Here is a 27,531-nt window from a genome sequence, read left to right as displayed (position 1 = left end):
GTAACATACAATATGGAGAGGCAATCTAAGCAACACATATATGTCACACAACTTATATAATCCACAAACTTTACTTGATTACTCCATGTCTAGATGCATATATTTTTTCAGAAATACAATTCTTTATCTATGTTGGATTTAAATATTCAAACCTTCAATTTATTAATATTGCACCACCAATAATAACAAACGTAATTTTAAGACACTTTACAAGACAAACAGATCCAGAGGTATAATATTACATCATTTCAATCATATACAGCAATTCAAATTCAGTCACATTCACTACAATTCAATGGCAGTTCTAATTCATTTCATCATTTGTAAACAGCTTCCCATAATGAAGAACTCCAGGTGATTGAACCGGGTCATTGACTTTGCACCGGTTCCTCCACAGTACGGAACATGAGGATGAAGAACATGGCTGTCTGATCAGTCACTAATGTCCACAAACCTGTTTGGTTTAGCAGCAGAGTAACCATCGGTCTGTGAGTCACTATGCTTTATTTGCTATCTATATATTGCATCAGCAAGTGGATCAATCAACTGAAAACTACAGACCAACCAGTGGTGTACTGGTTGGTCTACTGGTTGGTCTGTTGATCACCCATCAATTTTAGGTTCTTTCAGCCAAATGAAGAGGTTTGCACTGACTAGAACGTTGACAACAGCTTCATCAGGGTTCCTTGGAAACCAGCCTCTGACGCAGCACTAGATGTTATTATTAGCACAAAGACTAGTCAAGGAGAATTTGGACATAGAGCAAAAAAATTCCAGCCGATATGAGATCTGAGTCATTAATTAAAGTAGAGAAAAATGTGTTTAGACCTGCACCGTACCTGTCTTAGTGAATGATTCAATGAGATAGCATGCAAACAACATTGGCATGCTTTATAGTGTTGAATCATACTGACAATAGACCAGTTCCTACCAGGAACCACTGAGCTAGAATGACAACAGCAATAAAATACTGTAAGTGAAGGAAATGTTTATGTGTGGGAATTTAACAGTGATGCCTCCCAACGACTTATGACTGAAACTCAAAAGCATTAGGGGAGGTAGTGGAAGATTCCTGCATCTGGTCATATCTGTGCTAGACACTTGGCTGAAGGCGATGATAAGAAACAGGAGAGGGGTTCGACTGAATTTCTTGAAAACGCAGCTTCCTTTCATAAGCATGCACATGGTGGATTATGATAGCAAAAAGTCTCCAGGAATATACCAGTTTGAAACGGGAATATGGCCTGTGTCCTTCCATCCAATGACCACTGGAGATAAACGACAACCCCCTCACAATCAACCTGCAACAACATGCCGCTAAAGGCTGTTAGCAAAGCTACCTGCAGTTCATTACTGAAACTTTACAGCTGATGTTCAGTCTAGAGCAAATTTAACAAAACTATATTAACTGTAAAGCTTAAACAGTCTTTAGATCCTGTTGCAGTTAATTTCAGCTTCTTCTACCACTCAACTTTTACAGCAATCTCTCTTTTCCAGAAAAATACACGATCCCATAGAAAATAAATGGTGTAAGCTTATAAAATTAGAAAATGTGTCTCTTTTCACATAATGTAGCCTATACATAAATGTGTTAAGGATTCTGAAATGTATGCGTCAAATCAAAGAAAATCTCTGACCTACATAATGCTACACACAATTTTTTTTTCTGTTTTAGCTGTTTCAACTGTTAGTTCTGTATAGAACTAAACTTATTCAGCAGGTTTAACTATTTTATTGTGCTGATTTTTTTTTTTTTTTTTTTTTTTACAGAGAAAGCCTTTATGCTTTCAGTTTTATATAATGTTTGCTTACTTTTTGAGCTCATTCCTTTTAAGGTTACAGAAGTTATATTGCCTTTGGGCATGGACTGCAATTTATAATATTTTTTATAGAATCTCTTGGATTTATATCAGTACAATGCAGAATAGTAAAAATTTCCAAAGATGTAAAATACTGGTTAGTTGTAACTCCACCCACTCTATTTAAATCCACTATGTTAGTCAGCACTCAACTTCACATTGGAACTTGATCTTGACCAACAGGATTGGAATCGTGGGAATAAGAAGACTTTTGACTGACTCCATTCTCTGAGCTCCACATTAAAGGTAAGACAATTTATTTTTGCATAATGTGTGGATTATGAGTAAATAGGTAATCCTTCAGACAAAGATTTTCTGTTTTTATTTTGTTTCTGCAGTTAAAGTTAATGTAGAATTCAGTTTGTATAAGGCAAGAAAATCTGCCTATATTTAAATATACTTTTTACCATCATTGTCTTTTAGAAAAAAGAAAAACATTGACTTTTTTTTATTTTATTTTCTTTTCCAGTTTGCCCAAGTTGGAATTCTCAGCTTCAACGTTTTGCTATAACGTTTTTATTATTATTTAAATTATCTATTTATTGCTCTCCCTCCAATTTTGGAGGTCTGAAAGTCGGAGAGGTAGCCCCCCTCCAACTCCTGCAGAGAGAGGCTGTACAAAGTTGAAGCTTATCCGGAGATGCGGTCCTTCCTCCCGCTTGTCGTGTATTGCATCAGCCTGCTTTCCCTCCAGCAGCTGTCGGCTTCACCGGCCGGGGAGCGTCCTGACGGAAACAGGTACGACAAGATTAACTACCGGCTAATAACGCTTTACTACTGTTTCCGCTGCTGTTGTCGGTATAATAACACACTAATACAATTGTTTTAGACGATAAAACAAAGCTACACCTGATTGGCTAAGTTTATAAACATTTACTCACCTGTTACTTTACGGCAAATTAGTTCACGGGAAGTGCTGCAAGTCGGAAACCTTGTAGGAACAACCCACTTCTGCAATTGTCTTGTTTTTAATTTAAGGAGTTGAAAATATGGGTTTTCTGCCGGTGTGGTGGTGCGTAACAGATCAAGAACTTGAACTAAAGTTTGTTGCTAGTTTGGTTAACTCTCATTTTCTGCCCGCGTGTCTAAAGAGTCACATGAGCGTGAGTGGTTGCTGTTATGTCGTGCAGTTCACAGAAAATGAGCTCTACAAAGTCAAAGGCTGTCTACAATAAAACACTTTTTTTAAAAAAAAATTTTTTTCATTATTGTGAAAATTAAAATATAAAATAATGCGAATATTTGAAATGCTTAAAATAGCACAATAGTTCGTAACTCTTGGTTATTATTATTATAAAAGTTATACAGCATTTGATAAGGTCATGGACTAAGTTCTGAAGTGAAATAATATTCATTTAGCAGTTCCAGTGTAAAAAATGACCCACGTTCTGAATTTAAAGTTGAAGTTCACTGTATTTTCTATTGTACTATTCCTCCACACTTAAATCCCCAAAGCATGTGTGACATTTTCTACGTCGTTTTACACAAGGAGGGAAAACCGGTTTGTTTTCATGAATGGAGCCCCATAATGGATTATCGTGAATGTGACGATAAATGGTACCTGTTCTTTTCCGCCCTTTTAGACTGCAGGGGGTTTAGTCACAAAGCCCGGCCATAAGAGATTAGGCAACAACCAGAGCGCTTAGTAACAGTCTACAGTCTGACAGTCTTAGTAACAGTTTGATGTGTGCGGGGTCAGCAGCTATACAAACGTGTTACAATGTTGTCGCAGTGAGTAACGTGTGTGATTGTAGATGAATGACTGTAAATGGCGCCTTCTACTGGTAGAGTCTGACAAGAAGATGCATTTTTTTTTCTTTAGAGGCAACTTTTCTGTATTTCCATCCATTTGTGAGTCAACAAGGCAACTTAAAAGTGATAGACCTAAGTGTAGCATTAAATATTATGGGAAGGTTTATATATATTTATATATATAATATTTATTTGTTATTTGATTCCAGACATGAACTGTGAAATGTAACTTTTTTTGTAGGCTGCTTTTCTCTATCTATCTGGAGAGAACATCACTCATTCATTTGCTTTTTATTCAAAGGGATTTAAACTGTAGGAATAGTATAATTGAATTTGTACCTTTGAAACTGTAACTTTTAAAAAGCTTTCTACACTTTGATACCAGAAACAAGCAAAGTAAATGCTCAGTTTGAACAAAGTCTCTGACTGAAGTAGGAAATGAAAAAGTTTTGTGACTGAAAAAATATGGATATAACCCAATAGATAACTCAGGAAATTTTGGAAATCTTCTCTTTTTCTCTTGGAGAAAAATTCCCTCATCACTATGCATACGTCAAATGCCCGACACAATTAAGCAAGAGGGTTTGGAAGAATAATAAAGCAAACATCTGTGCTGATAATCTAACACTGTTGGAGGCAGAGCATTATCACACAGCACCATCTCATCTCATTGCCTATTGATGTGTGTGAGCAAGCGCTGAACACCTGCTGCTGAAACCTTCACCTGCCCAGCACCTTAATCCCCTCAGTCCATCTAGTCTCCGCTTAACAAGAGAGTCCTAATCCCTCCGCTGTCCCTAAAGACGTGTCTTTTTCCCAGTTTGATTCAGTCTGCCACTTCCCCTTTCGAGCATAATTGGTCGTAAATGTTCCATTGCTTTCTTCTTATGACACTAAACTCTTACTCCCAGTTCCAATGAGCACATCATGTCCTGTTACCATGACATGCTGACTGAAGAATAACAGCAGACATAACTATTCTACATTTCTTTCGCCTCTTAGACGCTGGGTGGATTTCTGTCATTCCTTCCATGTTCTGTTTCTGTCCACGTTCTGTCTCTGTAACCTGATAAGGTAATGCTAAAGAAGTCCTTAAGATGCAGAACTGCCGCTTGCCAAACTAGGAGCGATTGCATGTTTTTCTGATCACATGCAGCAAATACCCTTCATTTTCTGCTAGATTTTTTCTTTTATGTTTTTTTAGGTTAACCAGTTTTTATCTTTATTTACCTCAATAAAATATGTCAAAACCCGGACGTTTTAGCTAATATTTCTAGCTAAGAACAATGACCTTTCACCCACATTTAGCATCAGTACATATCTTTGGTGGTGTGCCACCAAAACTAAATTGTTGTTTTGGTTGTTGAGCACTTTACAAAACAGATTACCTATTAAACAATTCATTGTTTTGAGATGAAGGGCATGCCAAACAGATTTGTACTTGGACCCCTTTCGAGCCCCACTGTGTTCGCATCAGTTTGCGTCACATGACAGTTCAGTCTGGGTGCTTATGTTGTAGTCCAGGTTTGTTTAAGCAGTATGAAGTCACATGATGTTATGGTTTTTTTTTTCCAATTAAATCATTAATGGAGAAAAACAAGAGTGAGCTACAGACAACCTTTAGAAACAGACAGATTTAATATCACACAGGGTATGTGTAATAATAATAATAATAATAGTGCAATTATTATTATTATTATAACTATTAATTATAATAATTACTATTAGTATAGTAATTATTATACAATTAGTAATTATAATAACAATATAAGGATTTTAAGTTAGGTATTTCAGGTTTCTGTGCATGTTTTCTTGGGACTGAACAGTTACAGTTGAGCAGGGTGAAAGCAGTGACCAAACGGGGAGAATTCCACTCTGGATTATCGTCTTAGACCAAAATCCAACTCTGGCATCCGTAAAGAGCTGCTTTCCACAAGGAAACCAATTTTGTAGAGGTGTGACTTTACATGTGCTGTGTATGTGCTGTGAGGAGCAGCACTAATCTGATGATGTGGTTGAATGTTTTGTTTATTGATCACAGGGTTTCAGATGCTAGTTCCTATTTAAACTTTTGACTTCAACTATCAAAACCACAGGGCTAGAATCATCAGCACCGCAGATTATAGTTCTGTGTTGTGCAATAGTGGAGTCAGTGTATGAGTCATGCAAAATATTACCAATTTAAATCCACAATGAATTTCAGTGTCAAGATGCCATGGTGACTGCAGTTAGAGAGAAACAAGACATGCATCCAGTAAGTTAAATACTAGTCCCATTGTTTAGACGGGTGATGTGGCACCATGGCGCACCAAACCTGATCTGAAAATAGTAAGCGGCATCCCGTTATGCAACTGTCTTTCCAGCAACAGCCTCGTCTTTGGCAACTGAGTCCTCGTCAGGCTACCATACCTGTTTGAATAGCATTGACCTTCCATTTTGTGCCAGATTACTGAACAAGATCTCAATGGTACACAGTTTTCAGCCACTCAGTGGGAGTAAAGTCTGAGTGCTAGTGTTGAGTCAGCGTTTTACTGAGTATATTTAGAGCAGCTGTGGTGTCTGCCACAGACAACTTGGTGCAATTTTTTTCTTGTAGTTGGAAAAGCAAACATATGATGCATTGCTCAGCTGTAGTGTTCCAACAGAATTATAAAGGTTTACTTCTCGTCTGCCAGGTGTAGTCATTTTTTTGCAACCCTTTTTCCATTGGTGGTGCTAAGTTAGACACTCAGCTACTTGACTCTTACTGATGAGCTACCAGGTCAAGTTGTAAGAATGATACCCGTTGTTCAAACAACGAACAGATGGTAGAGATGTTGCTACTGTTTACTGAGAGGCCAGTACATTCTGCTTGCTTTGCTGACCGTGTCCTTTCCAGCAGAGAAATTGTCCCAAGGTCCATGTTCCAGACAATGCGTTTTATGCACGGATCAACGAAACGTCAAACAGTCTCCAAATAAAAAACATACCCTTCTTAACTTGAAGGAACTCGTTACTGTACACAGATTCACTAAAACTCCACTGGTTTGCTTTATATTTGTTCTGTTTCCCCAGGAACCATTCAGCAAAACTGAAACAAGTCTCATCAGGTTTCTTGATAATGAGATCCCGTGCCTACTTAACAAAAAGCCAAAACTAATCAGGTGGCGACGTAAAAAAGGTAGCAACCAAGGCTGACTCAGGAATATGCTATTCAAGGCATCAAAAGGCTATTTACTTTTATGCCCCAATTAAGAGACAGGCATGTTGAAATGCACAAAGTTGTGCTCACATGCAAAAGATAAACAGATGTTGGTACTCTTACTAAAAGTTTCACAGTATTAGCTGATCCTAACCCTTAAAAGAAAACAATAGGAGATAAATGCCTCACTAAAAATTTTACTTCTTTCAAAAGAAACCAATTCATACTATTCAGTGATAAAAATATTATGTAGTTTGGAAGATATACTGATCTTATGAGCTGTGTTTGTAATTCAGCACAAGACTAAAGCAGTTTCTAGTGTGATTGGTCTGTTTGTGGACAGGATTTGGAGTTGCAGAAAGGAGGGTGACTGGTTTGGGAATCTCAGGGTCTCCTTTCCTTTGGTTTGATGATGTGCTTCTGTGTGTATCTTTGGACCATGACCCTCAGTGTGTGCTAGAATGTTTTGCTTTGTATTCTAACGGTATACATCACGTCATTCAAAAATCTGTTACTATCCCTTACAGTTTGTAATTGTTACTCGCTTGTGACTACTTTTCGAGGTGTCTCGGTGGACTGATATTAGTGGGACGACTTCAACTCCTGATTCTGTTTGAGGACCTTCCAGTTGATCACACCATGTAAAGAACATCACACAATGAAAGGGGTTTCTGTTCTGGGTCTCTAACAGACTGGCATCATGCTTAGAGGTTGTACCTTCCTTGATGGCGGTGCCATCTCCCCAGTGTAGCTAACAGGACTTAGCAAGTACAGAAAATGGGCAGCAATTTCACCACCCATAAAGAGGCGTTTTCCGTGTCTGAGGAGCTTTTGAGGTTTTGTAATGTTCCTCAAAATATTCCTTAGCATTTTTTGTGGTTTGACATGATGCGCCATAATGCTTGAGGAGACTTCTACTGCTGGCGTGGTGCAGTGGATTGTGCTTAGTTCGTTGAAATGTTCAAGTTGAGGGCAAGTGTTACATGAATATAACACTTTCATATAACTCAAGGTTTGCCAGCACTGCATTAAAGTGTTGTGATTTTGGCCATTTAAGATTCTGATTCTTAAATATGCAAATTTTTCTTGCATATGATGTGTTACCTGCTTATTTTTGCATTGTATCTTTTGTTCATCCACTACTGTTTGCTTAATCCACTTTTATCTCAAAAACCTAAAAGAACACCTTTTTACCGTCTTTTTTTTCTTTCCAGCCTGAATCATCTCAAAGAACCAATCGACCAGGAACAGGAGCTTTCCACTCCCTCAGAAGGCCAGTCCAACACTGTCCCAGCATCTCCAGCTGCAAACAAACTCCACAAATGGATGTTAAGCCTCGTGAGGCACCCACCAGCGTCCAGTTTGAGGACGGCATCTCCTGGCCTGACATGGGCACAACCTGATGAGGCTTTTCAGATCAAGAGAAGGGCTAAGAGATCTCGTGGCCATGGACACTCGAAAGGGGGCAGAAACCACCACCAGCATCCCCAGTTTAAGAGAGTGGGGTGTGTCCTGGGAACCTGTCAAGTACAGAACCTCAGCCACCGTCTGTATCAGCTCATCGGTCAGAACGGCAGGGAAGAATCATCCCCCATTAACCCTAGGAGCCCTCATAGTTATGGATGAGCTAGGTTGCCCCTATAGCAGGTCTGTCAGTATTTGTCTTTTAATGTCTTGATTATCGTTTTTGCATTTAGGATTAATCTAGTGCACAGTCAGCTTTGACTTATTTTACAAGTCTCCTGCTTTTACTGTTTGTACTTTATTGGTGGATTTTAAAGTTAAATTTTAAGATCACAACAGACCAAATCAACTCCAGGGATCGACCATCTCCGTCACAGGAAAATATGGACATTAAAACATTATGGACTCTTCAGCTTAAATGCTAAAAGGAAGCCAAAAGCTGACATTGGCACATTTTAATCTGGATAAAGTAAGAATTGAGCTGTGTCTTCAGTGCCATTCAGTGGAGTACTTCTTGTTGCCAACTGAACTTCATAGCTTTGGATCTTTTGCTGTTCACTGATCACACCCTAAACCTCTAATGTGGATTAGAAGCTGCACCATGAACTGGAGACCTGTCAAAATCAATGTGTTTCTGAATACCTTTTCAACAGTCAAGTGAACCCTTTTACCTCTCCATCAGCTTTGAAGTTCATACACTGTGTCTAACATGAACTCGGAGATCACCACAACAGTCCTTGAGTTTGTAGCTGAACTTAATCTGAGGTCATCCACAGCCACGGCTTACAGCAAACATTGTGATTTAAGACACCATGAAAAGGAAAATAAGAGTCAGCATGCAGGGATTAGTTACTGAGTCAAGAAAAGTTCTGTTTCAATTTTGTGCTTCACACAGTTGAAAATAAAAGTGAACACTATAGTCAGATTAGCATTTCATTGTTTGAGTGGATCCTTGTTAAATCTCTAGAGATAATTTTAAAAAGTATTTTAGCAGTTAGATCAAATCAGAAAAATAACTTAAAATTTATCAACAAGCTTCTTTATTTAGTGGACTAGCAGATGTTGTTAGGCTTCCTGGTTTCAACAACTTAAAAGTTAAACTCCTGAGTCTCTTATGTCATCCAAGTTGAGTCTGCAGCAAAGATCTGAAAGTAGACAAATCAGAAATAGGTTAAACACATTTACTTTCATTTTTACTTCCAACTATGTAATATGGTGTTACAATGTGGGTTTGAAACAAAAACCACGCTGACCAAAATGCTAGCTGTAACAGTGCCCAGTTTCAAATATGAACACAAATAACCAGGCACCAGCAAAATGCATGCCCCAACATTTTGTTGTCTTCTATTTATTCCTGCCTCTGAAATGGTGGGTGGATGATGGACCAGGAATTGCTGGGAAACAAGGTATAATTTGTTTGGGTCTTAAAGTTCTCATCCATCCAGCCTTCCATTTTCTATACCCACTTAATCCTGTTTAAGGAAACCACCATCAAGCGAGTGGGTTATGTCAAAGAGCTGGCATAGAGTGTAATCTCTATGCCAGCTATTACTGGGCAAGTAGCGGGAAACAATCTGGAGAAGTCACCAGTCCATCATGAAGGCAAGATTATAATCCTAATGTTTCCACACCCACCATATAACCTAAATCATAAGGTTTAGATGCAGCTTGAATCAAAATTAGAATCAGTTAAAATTTGAACCAACAGGTCAGACTTCAATCAAAACCAGAAATCAGTGTTGGCCAGCAAAACTCTGATTGGTGCATCTTTAGTATTAGAATTAGATGTAAACTTTTTAATAGACCTTCATACGTAGTAGTGTTGGAGTACTATTTGAGTTGGAAAGTGAGTCACTTCATTTTATTATTATTCACATTATTATTATTATTATTATTATTATTGTGTGATATTTATTTCCTATTGTTTTCTGTAATCTTGAAACAGCATTAGTTAAATCTCACCAAATACCTGGAAATACTTGACTGACTGAGTGGCCTTGCAGTATGTGACCCACATGATATGGTACCATGTTCTTAATGTATTTTCCGCTGTTTTTATTTCTCCCATCTATTTTTTTTCCCACCCTGGCTATAATCCTTTTAGACCAGAGATCAAGTCGTGGTAGCCAGCAATTCCTTGGTCTTAACTCTAATGTGTTCAAAGCCTCACTAAAGTAAATTGTGCCTTTCTCTCTGCTGTAACGGAGCTTATCAATGTCTCGTGACAAATCATTAAACAACTTTTAAACTGACAAACAAAAACATCTCTCTACTTTCTCAAAATGTAACTTGTCAGCCATTCTATGTGTTTGGATGAGTTTTGCCTTATCACTGGTTTGCTTTCACAGTATGTTTTTGGGACGTCACACATTGCGTCATACGGAGTTGCGTTAGCAAACCCTACCACAGTCGATGGCTTCCGGTTAGAGACCACGGACAGTGTTTCAAGGCTATCCATGACTAAGATTCATAGGACTTCAGTGATGTTCCTGTTAGTTTTTCAGCAGACTTGTTTTCTTGTTTTCACATTTGAGTGTCACGTGTTCTTCTTTATGGTCACAGGAAAGCACTTTAATGCAATCATGTTGACAGTTTTTTCTACAACTTGAATTTCAATGTTGAAGAGCTAGTGACGGTAGGATGAGGTGCTTCCTGTAAAAGTTGTCTTATTGTCTGTGAAGATGTACGTGCGCTCCCTGTGAGGGAGTGCTGAGTGCTCCCGTGAATATATGTTATACTTTTGTATTTAAAGAAAGTTATGTATTTAAGTATTTAACTTATCTTGTATGATAATGCCTGAATGTCACCGAGAACTATTTATCTTGTCTTTTCCATTGTTCCTTATCATAGTGGAAATTAAGTTTGTTAAATGTTACTGTTTGACCATGTTCTTCAGTCTTTAAAATAAAGAACCATACTGTGTATAGTGACAGAGTGCTGAGTGTATGTTAAATGTTTGTGCAAAACTTTTCATAATTTTTTCATGTTACAACCAAAACCTTATTAAGTTTAAAGAAAAGTTTTATTTGAAGAGTTTATGAATGAAATCCCTCTGCCCATCTAAAAGTTGACATTTTTGCCCATTCTTCTGCAAAATAGCTCAAGCTCCGTCAGACTGAATGAGGAGTGACAGTAAACTTATGCTCTAAGGTTTTGCTCCAGATTCTCAGTTAGTTTTAGGTCTGAATTCTGACAGGGCCATACTGAGATATAATTAGGTTCTGATAGCCATTAGCTATCTGCTATAGCTGTAGGTTTAGGGTGGTGGTTCTGCTGGAAGCTGAAGCCTCAACTCTTCTTCAGTATCTAGCAGGTTTTGTTCTAGGGTTTCCCCTTAGCTCCATCCATCTTTTCATCAACTAACCAGCATCCGTGTTCCTGCAGAAGAAAAGTCTGCCCACAGCATGATACAGCCACCACCATGTTTCACAGTGGGATAGGGTGTTCAGGGCTATATGTTATTTTGACCAAAGTACATATTATCACCATTTAATCTAATGGAAGCTTAAGAGTTGTGACTGATTTTGAAAGGCACTATCACTTCATACAGGATGTGATCCCTCTTCTCCTTTGACCTGGACACAACGTCTCAAATGTTGCAACTAAAGTCAATCATTACATGATGAAGGCTGATGGAGGGCATTGGACATTGTGAATGATACATGGAGGGATCAGGACATGATCTGATAGCTGCCACATCAGTACGTCTGACGGAACAGGGTTAATGAGTGATGGAGGGAGTCTGACCAAAAGCAAGACCAGGATTTGGTCTCCAGAGGGGGCGGAGTTCAGGGGAAGAGTGCTGAAGAGTAAAAGGGGACGAATGAATTTGTCAACCCTTGATAGGTCTTTGAAAGGGTAATTTTTGACTTATTTCTTGGAGCCAAATGCTTCGGAAGGTGGATGTCACTTTCCATGAAGTCCAGTTAATTCCTGACAAGAGGTCAACTCCCTGCCTTGCTGTACCGCACATCCCATGTTTGCAACGTTTGGCTCCCATGATTCTTATTAAAGTTATGTACGTTCTAAATATTTTAAATAGATTGTAAATCAAACTTGATCTTTCAAGTTCCACAGCAAATGAAGTGTTCTTCTTGTTGGAAGAATTACTTTTAATTCCTTTAGCCCCTTTAGTGTTGAAGCTGAGCTGGTATCCACTTCAACTGTAAATTTGGACACGATGAATCAAGTATTCTTTGATAGAAACCTGCAGCAGGAAGTACCCACTCACACTTTGCTGTAACCCCAATGGAGACTCCCACATTCAACACAATGTGGAAGATAGAAAATATGGTTTTGACCTTAAAGTAAGTCCCTAAGTGTGAGGATGCAATGAAGATCAACTGATGCTACTATAAATTTTTTCTGTTTCTTAAAAAAATCTAAGAACAGCCATGTTGTATGAAGAAGGAATCATGTTCAGGATCTTCAAGAGATTTGGATGGTGGCTGCTGCACAGCTGCAGATTGAGGAACAGTTCATTTATTTCAGTCATTTTTATTACCATCCAAAAAATAAAACCACACACAAAGGTGCCTATCTCCAGTGCTTATAATACAGGAGTCAAGGAACACCCTGGTCTCTCATTTGGCAAAGGACAGACACATGAGACAAACAACCATAGAGTGACACACTCACTCCTTAGGCAAGTCTAGTTAGGGAGAACATTCTGGACAGGTTTAAGGCTTAGTTAAGACAGAAACAACACCCAAGCTTTGGACATCTCACAGAGCTCTGGTCAATCCATCATCTAAAAATATCAAGCGGAAGGCACCATGCCCATAGTCATCTGGGCAATACTACTTCTTACGAAAATAGGCAGCTTCATATGCCAGTTCAAATTAAAAGCACTGGCTCTGAAGTTTTATCACTTCATAAATACTGAAAACCAAAGAGACTGACAGCAGTCTGTCCACCTAGCAGTCTGTCATGCTGTCCACCCTGGATGCATGTCTGCCAGCAAAAACAACTGTAGAAAATACCAATTCTCTCCTTGGTCTTAAAATGAGACTTTCTTTTACCATTTAAACTTTAAAAAGCTGAAAGTAATAAAACGGGCTGAATTCCTGTCTTAGCAGGTGATGCCAGGCAGGAAAACAGTTCAACCCCCAGCTGAATGACTGTCTGTCATTGAAGGGTTTGGTCAGGTCTTGTGATCCCATGTATATGGGCTCACATATACCCAGTGGATTTCCAGCCCACTGGAAACTCACAGCTAGGAGTTCTGGCTGCCTAATGGAAACCAAACAGTATTTGACACATGGTAGATTTGCACAAGGTTTACTCCTTTTAAGTTTCCACAGCAGTTAGCTGATTAAAGCATGCAGAGGTTCTTCTTGAAAGCAAACAAGTGAATTTGAAGATATTCTCAAAAACTGTCAAGCTGTCTTCGATTTTGTTACTTTGCACTTAGTTCATGAAGAAGGCTGAAATCACAGAGCAATAACGCAGACTGATTGATGTCAATTGTTTTATTTCTCATCTGTTCTTGTTTCTTTAAGTCTAGTATAAAGCTTTTTGAAATCTTTTAACCTACTTCATGTTGTTAGACAGGTTCTATTTAATTGGGTTTTTCTTACACTAAACATCTGAGTAGTTAATGAAATTGCACTCAGATTTCTAAAAAAAATTGTTAGTTATAGTTAGTTAATGTTTTAACAATGACAGCAGTTACTGTTCTGTGAAGGGCCAGGTTGTTTTGGAAAAGCTAATTTAATAGAAATTCTCATTTGAAAAGTGAATTTATTTTTCCTCAGGTTATCTTTGCCTGAGATTAAAATGTGTTTAACAATCTGAAGCATTGAAGTTTGACAAATGAGATCTATTCTATTCTATTCTATTCTATTCTATTCTATTCTATTCTATTCTATTCTATTCTATTCTATTCTATTCTATTCTATTCTATTCTATTCTATTCTATTCTATTCTATTTAAAAAAACTACATTAAACTAGTTTTTGCCCTGATTGTGTCTTGGAAGTAATATATTCTGGAACACAATCACACACCACGCTGAACTTGTTTCTGTTTCTAGCTGGAAATGCTTGCTGAAGTATTTCCTCAGGGGAAATACTTAAACACTAAGGAGCTGTAGGAATTGGAAAATGTTTTTATATTTCCCTGGAACAAAGTAATCATTTTAACCAACATTTACCCAAAAACCAAAGTCATATGCTGACACACCATAAAAGTGATTTACCAGTAGCTAAAGTTATTTAAATGAAACCTCAAGTATGTAAAAATACACGCCAGATTTAATAAAACAAAGAGGAAGCCACAATGGAATAAGAATGTGCAAAAAGTAAGTACACCCGTGTGACTTGCATGGTGGCTGCTTGTCTGGAACGGATCCCAGGATGATTGTCTCCTCTCTAAGAAGAAAATGACAGCATTACTTTGGTGTGGAAAGTTATATCTCAGCCAACCACAAGACTTCTGGAACAAGGTTCTTTAAACACATGAATCCAAAGAAGCAATTTTTTCCATTAAGTCACAGTCATGTTTGCAGAAACACATTGCACTGTGTCTAATTGAATCTGAGTATAGATGCAATTATTCCTTGAAGGACTCAAAGATTTGTTAGAGACAAACAGAGTCATGAAAACCAAGAACCAATCAGGGATAAAGCTGTGGGACAGTTTAAAGCTCAGTCAGGTTGTAAAGAATGTCTGAGGCTCACAACGTTCTGCTTGGGATGCCATCTGCAAACGGAAGGAGTTTGACTTACCTGCAAACCTATTGATACAAGTCTGTGCACTGTATGATAAAGCTGTTGACTTTTTTACTTATCATTAAACTGATCCCTTCAGTACAGCCACGTTTTTTTCTCATTTTCTTACAGGTTGAACTCGGCAGGTTTTTCCACCAGCTCTGTCTTCCAACTGATGCAACACCAGGAATGGAGTAAGACTCAGTTCACGCCTCAGGCTAGCCAGCTTTAGATAACCACCTATTATTACCATAATCATGTAATTATAATCTTACATGTAAAGTTAACCATAACACATTGTTCTGTAAAGTCTTGTAATTAAGTGCATTTTTCTAAATTATTTCCAATTTAGTGCAAGTAAGGTTTTCAACATGAGTGCATATCTCAAGCAAGATGCACTCCAGCACATCAGCAATGTCAAAGTCTGTTCCACCTGGTTGCAATCACCTGATCACCTGCTGGGGTTTTAAGGAGCCGCTGGAGGATCCCTGACAATCAGCCTTTTCTGGGTGACTTGTTTTCTCCTCCAATTAACAGATGTATCTGTTAACCTGCCTATGATATGTTGTTACGTCTGGCTCAAGGTTATAACAAAAATGGAAAACCATGCAGTGGTTAAGGTGCAGAAAAAGGAATATTTATTAACAAAAACTACAATGAATTGTGAAAGTTGGGATTAGTGGCATAATGCAAATGCTTAGATGGATTGTACGAGTGAATACGGAAGTGTTGAGGTGCAAAATCAAAGACAAACTCAAATGTGCAAGAGGAAGGAAGCTGAGGCCTGGAAGCAGAGTACCACAAGCGCCAAGAGGCAGAGCAGATGCCGAAGGCGACCCAGAAGACGGAAACAGCCAGGTTCAAAAACTGCGCGTTCCAAATCAATGGATCAGCAACAGTTGCAAAGGGGAGGAGAACAAAGGCAGACAACAAAAGTCACTTCAACTATAAGCTTTTTCAAAAAATTAAAGAGTAGTCTTAAAAGTGAACATGGCATCTTCCTCACACACACCTGGGAGCTGGGTCACTCTTTGATCTGAGTGTGAAAAGTCTCCAACCTGAAGTCACCATCAGACTACAGAGAAAAGATAAAGTCAAGTAGGAAAGTCTAAATCACATCCTCACCTAACCACAATAACGAATGAAAGACCAGAACTGTAATTTATCTTTCTTCGCTCCATAAACACACCATAAATTTAACAAAGGCTCAAACGATCACTGACGAACCTCTGTTTTATGTAAAACCGAAGCAAAAGCAAGAACAACAAAGTTTAAAATTCAAGGTCATCCAAATAAACATATGGACTCCAGCCATTTAGGACAGGAAAGCTCTTAAATTTTGTTTGCAGTTGTGTCATAACTATTCTATTTCGAGATGATAAATTGGTGCTCTGGGAGATTTTTTTTCCTAGCCTTGCTTCAAACCTTTCCATACCCTCGTTCTCTGACTCACCTGCACTAAACAGCTGGATTAATTCTGAGGCTAAAAGACACCGAGGTGGACTTCTGAAGGTATTTAGTGTATTGAATTTTATTTAGGTTAAACAGAGTTAAGGGGCTGAATATATACATGCATCACACAATTTTCAAATTTTTCATTGCTAGAAGAATTGACTACCAGATATAATTTTCCTTCCACCTCACAGTGATGCATTTCTTTGTGTTTGTCCATGACAGACAGTTCCAGTGAAGACATTGAAGTTTGTGAATGTAGTCTAACAAAATGAAAAAATGATTCAGTGGAAAATAAATTATCCTGCTGCCAAAATAGGATTTTGAGCTCAAATACATGTAAATGACATCATATCCAAATGAGCTGCATGCTGACAGCAGAATTGGTTAACAGTTATGTTTAGTGATCTGAAGGTAGGGGTGAGCTGGGTTATCCAGCCTCTGTGGGAAGCATTGGAACTGAAATGTGGACTGGAAGAGTTGGGATCTGGATGTTAGGATGTGGGGTGTGGTTCCCAGAAATGCCACCGGGTGTCAGATAATTATTATCTGTGAAATCTGGAAGCTGTTTACATTTCAGAATCTCTGTTGTTTTCTTTGACCCATTCTTTAGCTGTTTTTTTGGAAAGGTAACCACATGCTTTCTTTGTCAGCCTATGTAAACAAAATTAAAAAAAACTCAAAATGACTTATCACTGTTGATTTATAGCATGAGGTCATGACTACCAACAACTATATCTGAGTACCAAAGGTTAGAATCTTACCTGTCCAAATAGGGTCATTGTTATGCCGCCTTGTTTATAACTTTTACAATAAAAGGGAATGACATCACACCTGACCTTCTCGATATCATAGTCTGGGTCCAAGTTAGATATAATGTTTCAGTACTATGTTAGCAATACCCTCCACACCTTTTTTTCTGTCCAAACACTAAAGCAACAAATCAATAATTGTCATGCTTGTAAGTAGTTTACACCGGCAACTTTTCTCACGTTTTTATGTGCCTCAGCTGTCCTACACTCAGTTACGTAACATTTTTAACTCTTCGTATGCTCTTCAGGACAACCAGGCTGTCATTTCCAATTCCATCTATGCAGGGAATTTTAGTGACAGTGAAGCCTGGAGGGCTCCAGATCAGAAGCCTGATTTACCAACAGACCTGTTAATCTGTTTGGGTTTTTTTACATATTCTGCTATGATTATAAAGGATTGTGTCACACTTTACACTGAATATGCTGCCTTTGAATACATAGGATTAGGATTTTTTTATACATAGAATAGTTTGGAACATTGACATTATTGCATTGAAAATGTTCACATTAAAGAAATTGTAAAATGTTTTTTTGATGGGTTTAACATTCTTAGAACATTAGTTAAAGGCTGGAAGATTAAGGGAATGAGAAAAAGACCTAGAGTGCTTACCTAGCTGCTGGGATCCAGAGACAACTGCTTCCATAGAAATAATAATAATAATAATAATAATAATAATAATAATAATAATAATAATAATAATAATAATAATAATAATAATAATAATAATAATAATAATAATAACTGTTGCTGAAATATCTCTTCCTTTATTCCTATCTGTATATGTTGATTGTTTGGTCTTCATAATTTTTCCTTGTATTTGTGTTAGTTATTTTATTATTGTTATTACTGTATTTGAACTAGCATTATTTTATTATTTATAACATCACAGTCATATTACACAGAAAAACTGAGCCCTGAACTCAGGACTGTTCTGCAACACCTGACTTTCTCCTTCAGAGTTCTGACTGTAGGGGGCGCTGTTGTTGTACTTCTGAACAGGAAATCTGAAAATCTGTCTACTGAGTACAAAGGAAGCTCCATCAACTCCTCTGGGTGCTTAGACATTTTCTGTGCGTGTTTTTTTTTATTAGTTTTGGCTGTGTTGATGCATACATAGCCAGTAATATAATTTTGAGGGGAATGTTATATTTTCTCAATTTTATTTTTCTTCAGCAGTTTTTAAAAATGACTTTCCAGCTAAACAGAACAATCTGTGTCCCTTGTTAATATTCCCCCATTTCAAAAGCGTTTTTGATTACACTTCCATTTTGATAATTTTTTTATGTTACATGAAGATGTTTCCTTTTTTGTACAGTTAATCTATAATTTGCGTATATTGGATGGAAAAAGAGAGATATAATTTAATGGCTGAAATTGCATGAAAAATGAATGAATAGCTCTTATATAAAGTGTCATGAGGACTGAAGTCAAGGCTGGTATTCATGGAAAGAATATGTTGATTTAAAAGTTCATGTTGCATGTGGAGCTCGCTATAAAGGGCCACACTGGAATAAATTTAGAGGTTAGAAATTTTGAATAAACTTTATCCTCTGTTATTTATTTTTAATGTTTTCCTATTTCTGATGGATTAAGCGGTGATATTAAGACAAGTAAATTGTTCATCCATTCACATCAGACTGAAATCACCACAGTTCCAGGAGGAAATCAAATGACCTCTAGAGTTGAGTATTTGTCCTGATTAACAGATGAATTTAAAGTTCAGATGTTGAGTTTGGCGGTCTGTGGATGATCTAATGAGAGAAACTTGCAGCCTGGCAGCGGTTCTGCTGTTTGACACATTTCTCTGCACCACACGTCACCGACCCACTCATGTTAGATATGCAGAACAGCATGCAGATATCTGCAAGCTGAAAACAGTTTGGGCTGTCACATGATAAGAGATTGTGTCAAGGCTTTCAGACTGATCTCTGCATTCTCAGCCTCCAGTTCATGTGATGTAAAACTTGGACTGGACCCTTTGCTTGAGCTCACAGAGCCTTTACATACTAGAAAGTCTATTCTACTAAATGCCTATTCAAGTTTCTATATTGCTACATTGTACATTATTCATATTCCATGAGGTTTTTCCACATACTGTCATCTTACAATTACAATTTTGATGAAATTTGGTTCGACAAATCACTTAGAGAACACAAAGCAGCAGCTAATTAAGTTGAATGAAAATGACTGACTTTTTTTTAAAAATTTAACTAAAGATGTGGAAATTGTATGACGATTTTTTTAATGTCAATTTTTTTTTCAGCCCTGCCTTTTTTTCTAGTAGCTTTGCATTTCCAAAGACTGAACATTTTGCACATTCCTCTTTGCAGAATTAACAGCTCAAACTCAGATTGTTCAGAGAGAGTGTCTGTGAAAATCAAAGTTGATGATTTTAATGACAACATATAATATCTATTACTGGTTTTCACAACTGTTGGCTATATGATATGTTTATGATGGTTTTTTAAAAAAAATTATGAAAAAAAAAACCTTGAACTGCCTTGTAGCTGAAATGTGCTTTACAAATAAACCGGTAACACTTTACTTGACGGGGTGTGAATAAGACTGACGTGACACCTGTCATAATTATGAAGGAGTCATGAAGTGTCATTCAGTACATAATAACACTTTTAATGCAAAGTTGCTCTAAAAGTTGCCTTGAAAGTCCAGTAAAAGTGCCAACTTGACATTATTTTGTAAATAATGACACTTTAATGCAAAGTTGGCACTGTGATTTTCTCCAGTTTTCTTTGCCCAAACTGCAAAAGCTGATTGTCCAGTTTGTTTCTGGGCAAACAAAAAGTTTTAGTCAAATAAAACAAAAACACCTGCATTTCATTTTTTAGTAGATACAATCTGTGAAATTAAACATTTCCTCAAATGGTCTGAAACAGTAGACAGAGAGGTAAAAAAAAAATCTCCACACTTAACCTCATTTCTATTCATCACCTTTCAAAAGCCTTTGTGCCCTTTGGCCTAGTTAAATTCTGACTGCTTTCAAAAATCACGTCCTGCTTTTTTTTTATCTGCTCTTGCTAAGTTTTTGCTGAGACAGAAATAAAACTGATTTGAGCAAGAGCAAGTTGCTATATGCAGACAAGAGGATTTAGAAAGCGGGTTTGAAAAGTTTAAACATGAATATAGTCGGGAACATGCAGAGAAACCCCCTCAGCTGTGTAATTTACACAAAGGCTGCTAGGAAACGCTACCTGAGTCTGTGTTTAGACCTGAGCTGGTTTCTGTTTCAAACTCAGATGTGTGGGTGGAATCGAGCACAAAAAAACAGTTTCCCTTTCCAATCAGTGATCCCCCTGGGGCGACTGGGGCTGGAGAAAACCAGACCGGTCTGCATGTCTGCGGCGTTGACCTGCTGCCCCACATCCCAGCAGGTGGAGTCCGACTAACTGAAACAATGCTCACTAAATTTAGACTTTCAGAAAGTTCCTGAGGTACCAGAGAGTGGTCGTGTTCCTTCAGCCATGCAGTGATTTTCATTATTAGGATATCATTTATTTCAGTAACTCCATCACTAAGTGAATCCTAGAGATTAATTCCACACAGAATGTGTTCAGGTCTATTTCTGCTCACATCTGATGCTAACATTACATGTAAGATTAAAATATTATACCAGACCAATAAATGAAAGCATTTGATATAGAAATGTTGGCTTAGTGGAAGTTACCATCATATCCTGGGGATGTTTTGGTTTTTTGTGAGTTTGATTTTTTACATTAATGCACAGCCTATTTCTCATTAGTTCACTTTGTTGTTTTCTGCTGAGTTTTTTGATTCTTTGCTTTTTAACTTGATCATTATGCATTTCCTCCTCAGTCTGCCTGAGGTCTCTCCTCTCAGCTGCTCCCTGATCATAATTTTGTTTCTGTTCCAGTAATTAAGCTTCCCGTATTAAACTTTCTCCAGGTCAGTCCTGGATTGTCCTGTTCATTCTTGCCACTCTCTGTTTCTTCCTGTGTTTTCTGCCTGTTCCTTGTCTGGTTATTCATTCCTTGCCTGCCTGTATGTTTATTTTTAATCTTCATTAAAAGTCTGAAAATGTACCTCTTTGTCCTACTCCATGTGCATCCCAAGCCCAAGTTACATGTAACCATGACAGCTACATTTTCTTTATTAAACACTTTTTGGCCCTACTGACCTTTATTTTTGATATCAACCCAACAGACAGGGGTCATGGGAAAGACATGCAGCAAAGGCACCGAGGACGGAATTCGAACCTGGGATTTTGATCCTGGGCCGAACCTGTTCTCCTCTGGCTCCCTGCTTTCCCTTAAATTCTTTTTGTAAGGCTTTTGTTCATCATTTTATTTCTAAACTTTCCTAATTTTTCTTCTTCTAATATTTTTTTTCTTAAACATTTACCATTTCCTTTCCTCACAACAATTATTTTGTGTCAGTTTGTCACATAAAATGCTAATTACACACAGGTTGTGATTATACTGTGGAAAAGTGGTGAATACTTTTGAACTGCTTCAGGTCTTCAGGTCAGACAGATAAGGTCCATCCTGATCAGGCCAGAAAATAAAAGTGAAAGCTGAACTTTGTCCAAATGAAGGTTGGTTCAGTTGGCTCGCTCATTTGAACATTTTCACGCTGCTAATGTTTTCTGCGTTTCTTTTGTTTTGCTAATAGACTTTAGACAAAAACAGAATTTGGAGACATCTTGACTTAACGTTGTTATTTCACAAACCTCTTAGTCACATACAGTATTTAAAAACAAAAAAACTTTCTTCACTTCCTCTGACTGAAACTTCAGGAGGAGGGAAAACTGAGCTGGGCTGAGGTAGTCATCAGACGATGATGACACAACCACCTCAAAGCTAAACGTGACTCCACTCACACACACACACACACACACACACCCACACCCATACACATCTATACTAATGACACCTAAAACTGATAATCCTAGATGACCTGTTACCTACATCCTCCAGCATGTGTCTGTTGTATTGCCTACACTTCTATGCTCACACTCCCACCCCAGACACACACTCACACACACCGAGGCTGTGCTCCCCCCCTCCTGGCTGCCAGCTGTGAGCAGCATACGTGCCGTTTCACACATCGTCTCCTCACAGCCTTTCTCTCACAGCAGACCAGCAGGATTTTCTGCTGATCCCTGCTGCTGATGTGGAGCATTCTAATCCTTTTACATTACAATCACATCAATGAACTTCAATCCCCGTGCTTCCAATTAGCATCTTAAAAGGTTTTTAACTTTCTTATTTTTTTCCAGACACCACTTGCCCCCCCGGGCTTCTCTTTCAACCTTTGCCTTGGGGGGGCTTCGCCTCTTCCTAAACAGTTAAAGGTCTAACAACGCCACAGGAGCCTGAAGCTGAACTCTGACCTTCTGATGGGAAACACCGCACACTGGCCTTGCTGACGCAGGCAGGGCAGGTTTCGGTCGTCTTATTGACACAGCAAGCGCTACAAAATGTTTTATCCACATTTTTGAAATTGCGAGCATTGTAAGAGGCGTGGGAGGCTGATAGACTCCCACTGAAGAAGACAGAAAGATGAAATGGAAGAAATATGTGCAAAGTGTTGTTTTAAGGGTTCAGGAACATAAACAACAGTCATTACATGTTTTTATATTTTACATTTAGCAAGAAAAGTTATTACATTTGCACTTGGTTGATTATTTCTATTATAACAGGACTTCTTGGCAGTAAAGCTTATATTTTTTGGAAAGCCTGTTTATTTCCCTTCGTATAGCGCAGCATCAGGAAAAGAACCTAATGTGGCCTTGGCAGCAGAGGAGAGGATGTGGGACGCTACCACTGAAAACTTAGATTCAAACTTTGATTTTGAACTGCTCTTAACAATAGACCTTGTCATCAGCTGATGCTTTCTTTATTTTTGTCCTGTCTGATATTAATATCACAAATTGGTCTGATATCAGTCAAAACACAGGAATGAGATTATAACGGCCAACATCTAAAATCTCTGATATAAGCCTGTGGATAGAGGCACTCTGCTCCTTTTTTGGAGTGAGCCAAGAACTAACTCCAAATCATATAATGAGCTCAGCAGACCCTCAGTTCCACCAGGTGTTTGTTAATTGCTGCTGGCTAGTCTGGAGGAGCTGAGGGGGGAAGCCATGGGGCTTGGAGGCTCTGTGAGGCGGAACCTCAGAAGCTTGGAGACTGCAGCTCCAAAGTTTTCATCCAAGCAGTTTGAACAGATAAATGGTTGCCATGGAGATTAGAGGGTTTCTCAAACATGCACGAAAGAATCAAAGCAACACTCCAGCTATGTTTTTGATGAGGGAATAACATTATAACATGATGTAAAGGTCAAAACAGTCATTTAAACACTGAGCCATTTTACTTACAAGTGTGGCACGAATTAAAGAGATATATTACCAGGAAGCTTTGTTACAAAAAGTATCCAACCAAACACTAATGTTCTTACTTTGAGTTCTGTGTTGAGTTCCCTCAAACACATTTGTAATTTTTCTTTTTAACTTTATATGATGCATTACAACTGAAAAAAATGTTTCAAAATTCTTGATGCTTTAATCTTTTCCCTTTTTGTCTCATTGCGGTTACAAGCTTTGATGTATTTATTAAGGCTTTGTATGAAGTGGTAATAAAGAACACACTGTTTTTAAATCTTTCAGGAAGAGATTTTCATTGTCAGATGAAAAATTATTCAAAAGATTCGAAATGTGTGGTTTTTCTTATTTATCAATCACATTTTATGCCTTAATTTTAATTTCATAGGAAGAAGGAACCCAAAGTGCAGCAACTTTTATTCAAATACACATAAGAAAGAAAGACATATGCCTTGTTCTTATGAATAATGTTTATTTTTCTATTTGAAAAAAAAAAAATCCAAAAATATTTAACATCAGAAATGTGGTAATTGTTATTAATAGGGAAATACACCAGACACTAGTTAAATGTTGGGAATCTACATACATTTACACATTTCTTGTCAACACATATGTATGTATATTATTCTTTTCATTTAAAACTCCCCATGTTTACTGAGCACTTTATATTTAGAATTCACATCAGAGTTAGTTTCTACATTTTCAGCTTGAGGATTTTGGCCAACATGGCCGACCATTTGGATACTGCTGCAAAAACATGAACAAGCTTGAGGGTTGAGCCAGATGCCGGAACTGATCAGAGTCTGTAAAGAATTGCCCCAAAAAGTTCCCCAACCCTCTTCCTGTATTTTTTATTTTTTTTTTTTTGTCCCTGAAGTACACACACTTCCTAGATTTTGATTTGGTTTCAGAGCAGACGTAACACACTACTTCTCCTGATTTGGCCTCTTGTTGCTGTGAGGTGCTATATCACATCAGTAACCAGCTAGAAAATAGTTTAAGTTTATAAATGTAAAAGAATTGCAAGGCTGCTCATATTATACATAATTTATAGTTTAAAAGATTCCCAAGAACATCTTGCCCTCTAGTGGTCTAACCTGCTCAGCAGAATCAAAACTTAACCTTCTAAAAATTAAATTAAAGAGCACTTTCCATAAAATCGCGAGGCTAACAGTTTTCCATAAGATAAAAATTGGAGTGAATGACGAACATCATGGCAAGTTTCTGTCTCCAGAGAGGCAGGGAGCTTCTGGACGGTGGACAGAAAACTATGCAAAAAAAAGAAGTTAATCAACAAACCCAGATGAATCCAAATAGTTTAGTAAAAACAACAAAATTAAATAAATACAAAATAACAAACAGCAATTATTAAAATAAAACATGCAAGCAACACAAAAAGGCCACGATGGCACATAAGCTTCTCTGAAGCTTTTTGATACTTGTTGCTTATTTTGTCCTCCAGTCCGTCCACAGGGTCCAGCAGAGTGTGTCTCCTCAGGCCTGGGATCCTCTGATGGAAAACCTGATGGGTCTCGCAGTAGGAGCTGAGACACACCAGGCAGGACATCTGGGCCTCCTCGGAGCAGACGCAACACACAACCTGTCCTGCATCAGGCCGTGGTTCCAAGCTGCAGCAGGCAGTCTGCTGAGCCGGCAGCTCCAACTGATCACTTAGTTTAGACATTCCTGTGTTAACCTGAAGCTCTGGTCTGCTGGTGAAGCCCCTGTTACACAGGGGACACTGCCATCTGTCAGCGTTGTCCCAGTGTTTGGTGATGCAGGTCCTGCAGAAGTGGTGCTGACACGGCAGAGCCACTGGCTGGGTGAACACATCCAGGCAGATGCAGCAGAGTGGCTGATCCTCAGAGAGCCCAGCAGCTGCCATGTCTGACAATGGAACCGGTGACAAGTTTCAGCAAACACAAGCCTTTACAAAGATCCTAAAGAAATGAAAACATATTTATATTAAAGTAAAGGTTAAAGTACTGGTGAACCCTGAAGCCTTGTGGCATTTACAATGCTTTGCAGATGCATGCAATGCGTCTTACATATACTTTTCTCCTATTTGTCATGATTATATGTTTCAAATTTTAAAAAAAGTTTAATAACGCTTTTTAAAACCACAAAGAGGATGTTGCTGCAGCAATGCAGCAACAGTGCAGTGCAGTGGACGACTGTACTGCACTCTGTATCACTGTTCAAGATTCAGCGTTCCAATATTTCCAGGAAGTTAGGATCGATGTGATCACATTGTATTTGCAACAAGCTTTTTATTTCTGCTTTAAATGTGTATTTACTGTATAATAAGGACGGAAGCCCGTAGGTAGTGAAAGTCAAACCTTTAGTGATGCAAGAGCTTCCAGCTTTCAGAAATTAAAACAAAGACGGCAGTAATTGTTTCATACTTGCTGCATTTCAATTCCCTTTGTCCACTTTCTAAACACAAAAAGCTGTACTCACCTGATGATGGCTCACAAAGGCCTGGCAGGATGTGAAAACAAAACATAAAATCGTTGTCGATCTTGGATGTTGTCTGCAGACTCAGACAGCTGAGGCTCTGATGATTTTGCTTTCATTTCCTGTCAAGCATGTGATTTACAATAAACTCCTGCCTGAATTTGCTCTGTGTAATCAGCTGTGCAGGATCAGCTGATAAGACCTCCTCTTTTTAGTTTTTTTAACTGACTTTAACCAGTCAGTGAAAATCCTCATTGTATTACTAAGTGGTGCTGAAGGTCATAGAATATATTCCATCCTGACCAGGTTGAGGATGTAGTAACTTGTTTGAGAGCACACATTTGATTGGCTAATAGCCAGAAAAGTTGAAAAGTGAAAGAAATTCACTGAAGATCTAAGAATGTCTACATAAGCCTGGGAACTATTTTACAGCCACATTCTCAAAATTCTTGCAGATTCCAAGATTAACAGCAGAAACAGGACAGACATCAAAGTACCAAACATTTTGCAAAAATTTGAGTCCTTAAATACTCTCATTTTAATTCTGCTGATTAGAATAGTGATTAAACATGAAGCTGGTATTGGGACAGAAATTATTGATGGCTACAGAAAGCGTGTTGAGGTCCAACTTCCTAAAGGAACATTTAAAACAAATATTAGTGCAGATGTGAATAATGTTATTGTGTGAAACAGTGAAAATCCACATTCACCCATATACACAAGAAAATGAACAGTTCAAATAAATATTTAAAAGTCCAGATGAGTGAATGAAAACCAGTCAACAAGTGGTGAAACAGGAGGCTATCAGGGAGTCACAGACGACGGTTCATATCAGCATCTGAAAGGAAGGCAAAACCAGCATATATATACAGTATATATATATATATATATATATATATATATATATATATATATATATATATGTACACATATGTATATATATATGTTTTTTATGACAGTTTACAGCTGAGCTCAACAACACTGTGTGTAAGCCCCCAAATGCTTTAAGCATATATTTTCTGCTTAAAGCTGATGAAAGTGTCACACTTACGAATAGAATATTAATCAGACCAAGAAAAAAATGGGAGTGAGATTTAGACACTTTTATCAGTCGGTGAGGATAAAAACGGAGCCAGAACGCTGGAGAGCCGGTTTTAACCAGAACTACCAGCACAGGATGACCTCAGTGCTACAACATTTCAGTCCGAGGTGAAAACACATCATCTGATCGTTTTTATCATGACATTGACCCGGTTTAGTCTACAGACTAACAACATAAACAAAACAAAAAGTAAGACAATGTGTGTTCTGTTTGTTGTTAAAAACAGTGTTGGAAAAAACGACTTATTTCTCTTTCAATGTTACCTCATCTATCAGTTGAGTATGTGGGTTGAACTCATGAATGATCTGGCAGTATCATCAGAACCAGTCATCCCTAAAATATTCGTCATTTTTAATTTGACCTCCAAGTAAATTTGGGGGCTTAC

At 38.0% G+C, this 27,531-nt stretch overlaps 2 protein-coding genes across 3 annotated transcripts; one reads left to right on the top strand and one right to left on the bottom strand.

Moving 5' to 3' along the window:
- The first annotated feature begins 1,996 nt into the window (after positions 1 to 1,996).
- Positions 1,997 to 11,186, top strand: LOC102234633 (ADM2). 2 transcript variants are annotated; one of them, XM_005808154.2, is made up of 3 exons: positions 1,997 to 2,105; positions 2,425 to 2,597; positions 8,007 to 11,186. In XM_005808154.2, exons 2-3 carry the CDS (start codon positions 2,500 to 2,502, stop codon positions 8,416 to 8,418), a joined length of 510 nt encoding a protein of 169 aa, XP_005808211.1. In that variant the 5' UTR covers positions 1,997 to 2,105; positions 2,425 to 2,499; the 3' UTR covers positions 8,419 to 11,186. The 2 variants fall into 2 exon arrangements, with proteins under 2 accessions (XP_005808211.1, XP_023206195.1); XM_023350427.1 differs by having other exon boundaries at positions 2,329 to 2,597.
- Positions 11,187 to 24,109: 12,923 nt separating this feature from the next.
- On the bottom strand, positions 24,110 to 26,157 carry LOC111611846 (E3 ubiquitin/ISG15 ligase TRIM25-like). The gene is made up of 2 exons (XM_023350432.1): positions 26,048 to 26,157; positions 24,110 to 25,474 (listed from the first exon to the last, which is right to left on the bottom strand). The coding sequence occupies exons 1-2, from the start codon at positions 26,091 to 26,093 to the stop codon at positions 24,924 to 24,926; spliced, it is 597 nt and encodes a 198-aa protein (XP_023206200.1). The 5' UTR covers positions 26,094 to 26,157; the 3' UTR covers positions 24,110 to 24,923.
- Between the last annotated feature and the right edge of the window lie 1,374 nt (positions 26,158 to 27,531).

The sequence above is a fragment of the Xiphophorus maculatus genome, chromosome 17, assembly GCF_002775205.1.
Source record: "Xiphophorus maculatus strain JP 163 A chromosome 17, X_maculatus-5.0-male, whole genome shotgun sequence".
Taxonomy (NCBI): domain Eukaryota; kingdom Metazoa; phylum Chordata; class Actinopteri; order Cyprinodontiformes; family Poeciliidae; genus Xiphophorus; species Xiphophorus maculatus.
Note: the sequence above shows the minus strand (reverse complement) of the source record. Positions and strands in the feature narration are given on the sequence as shown.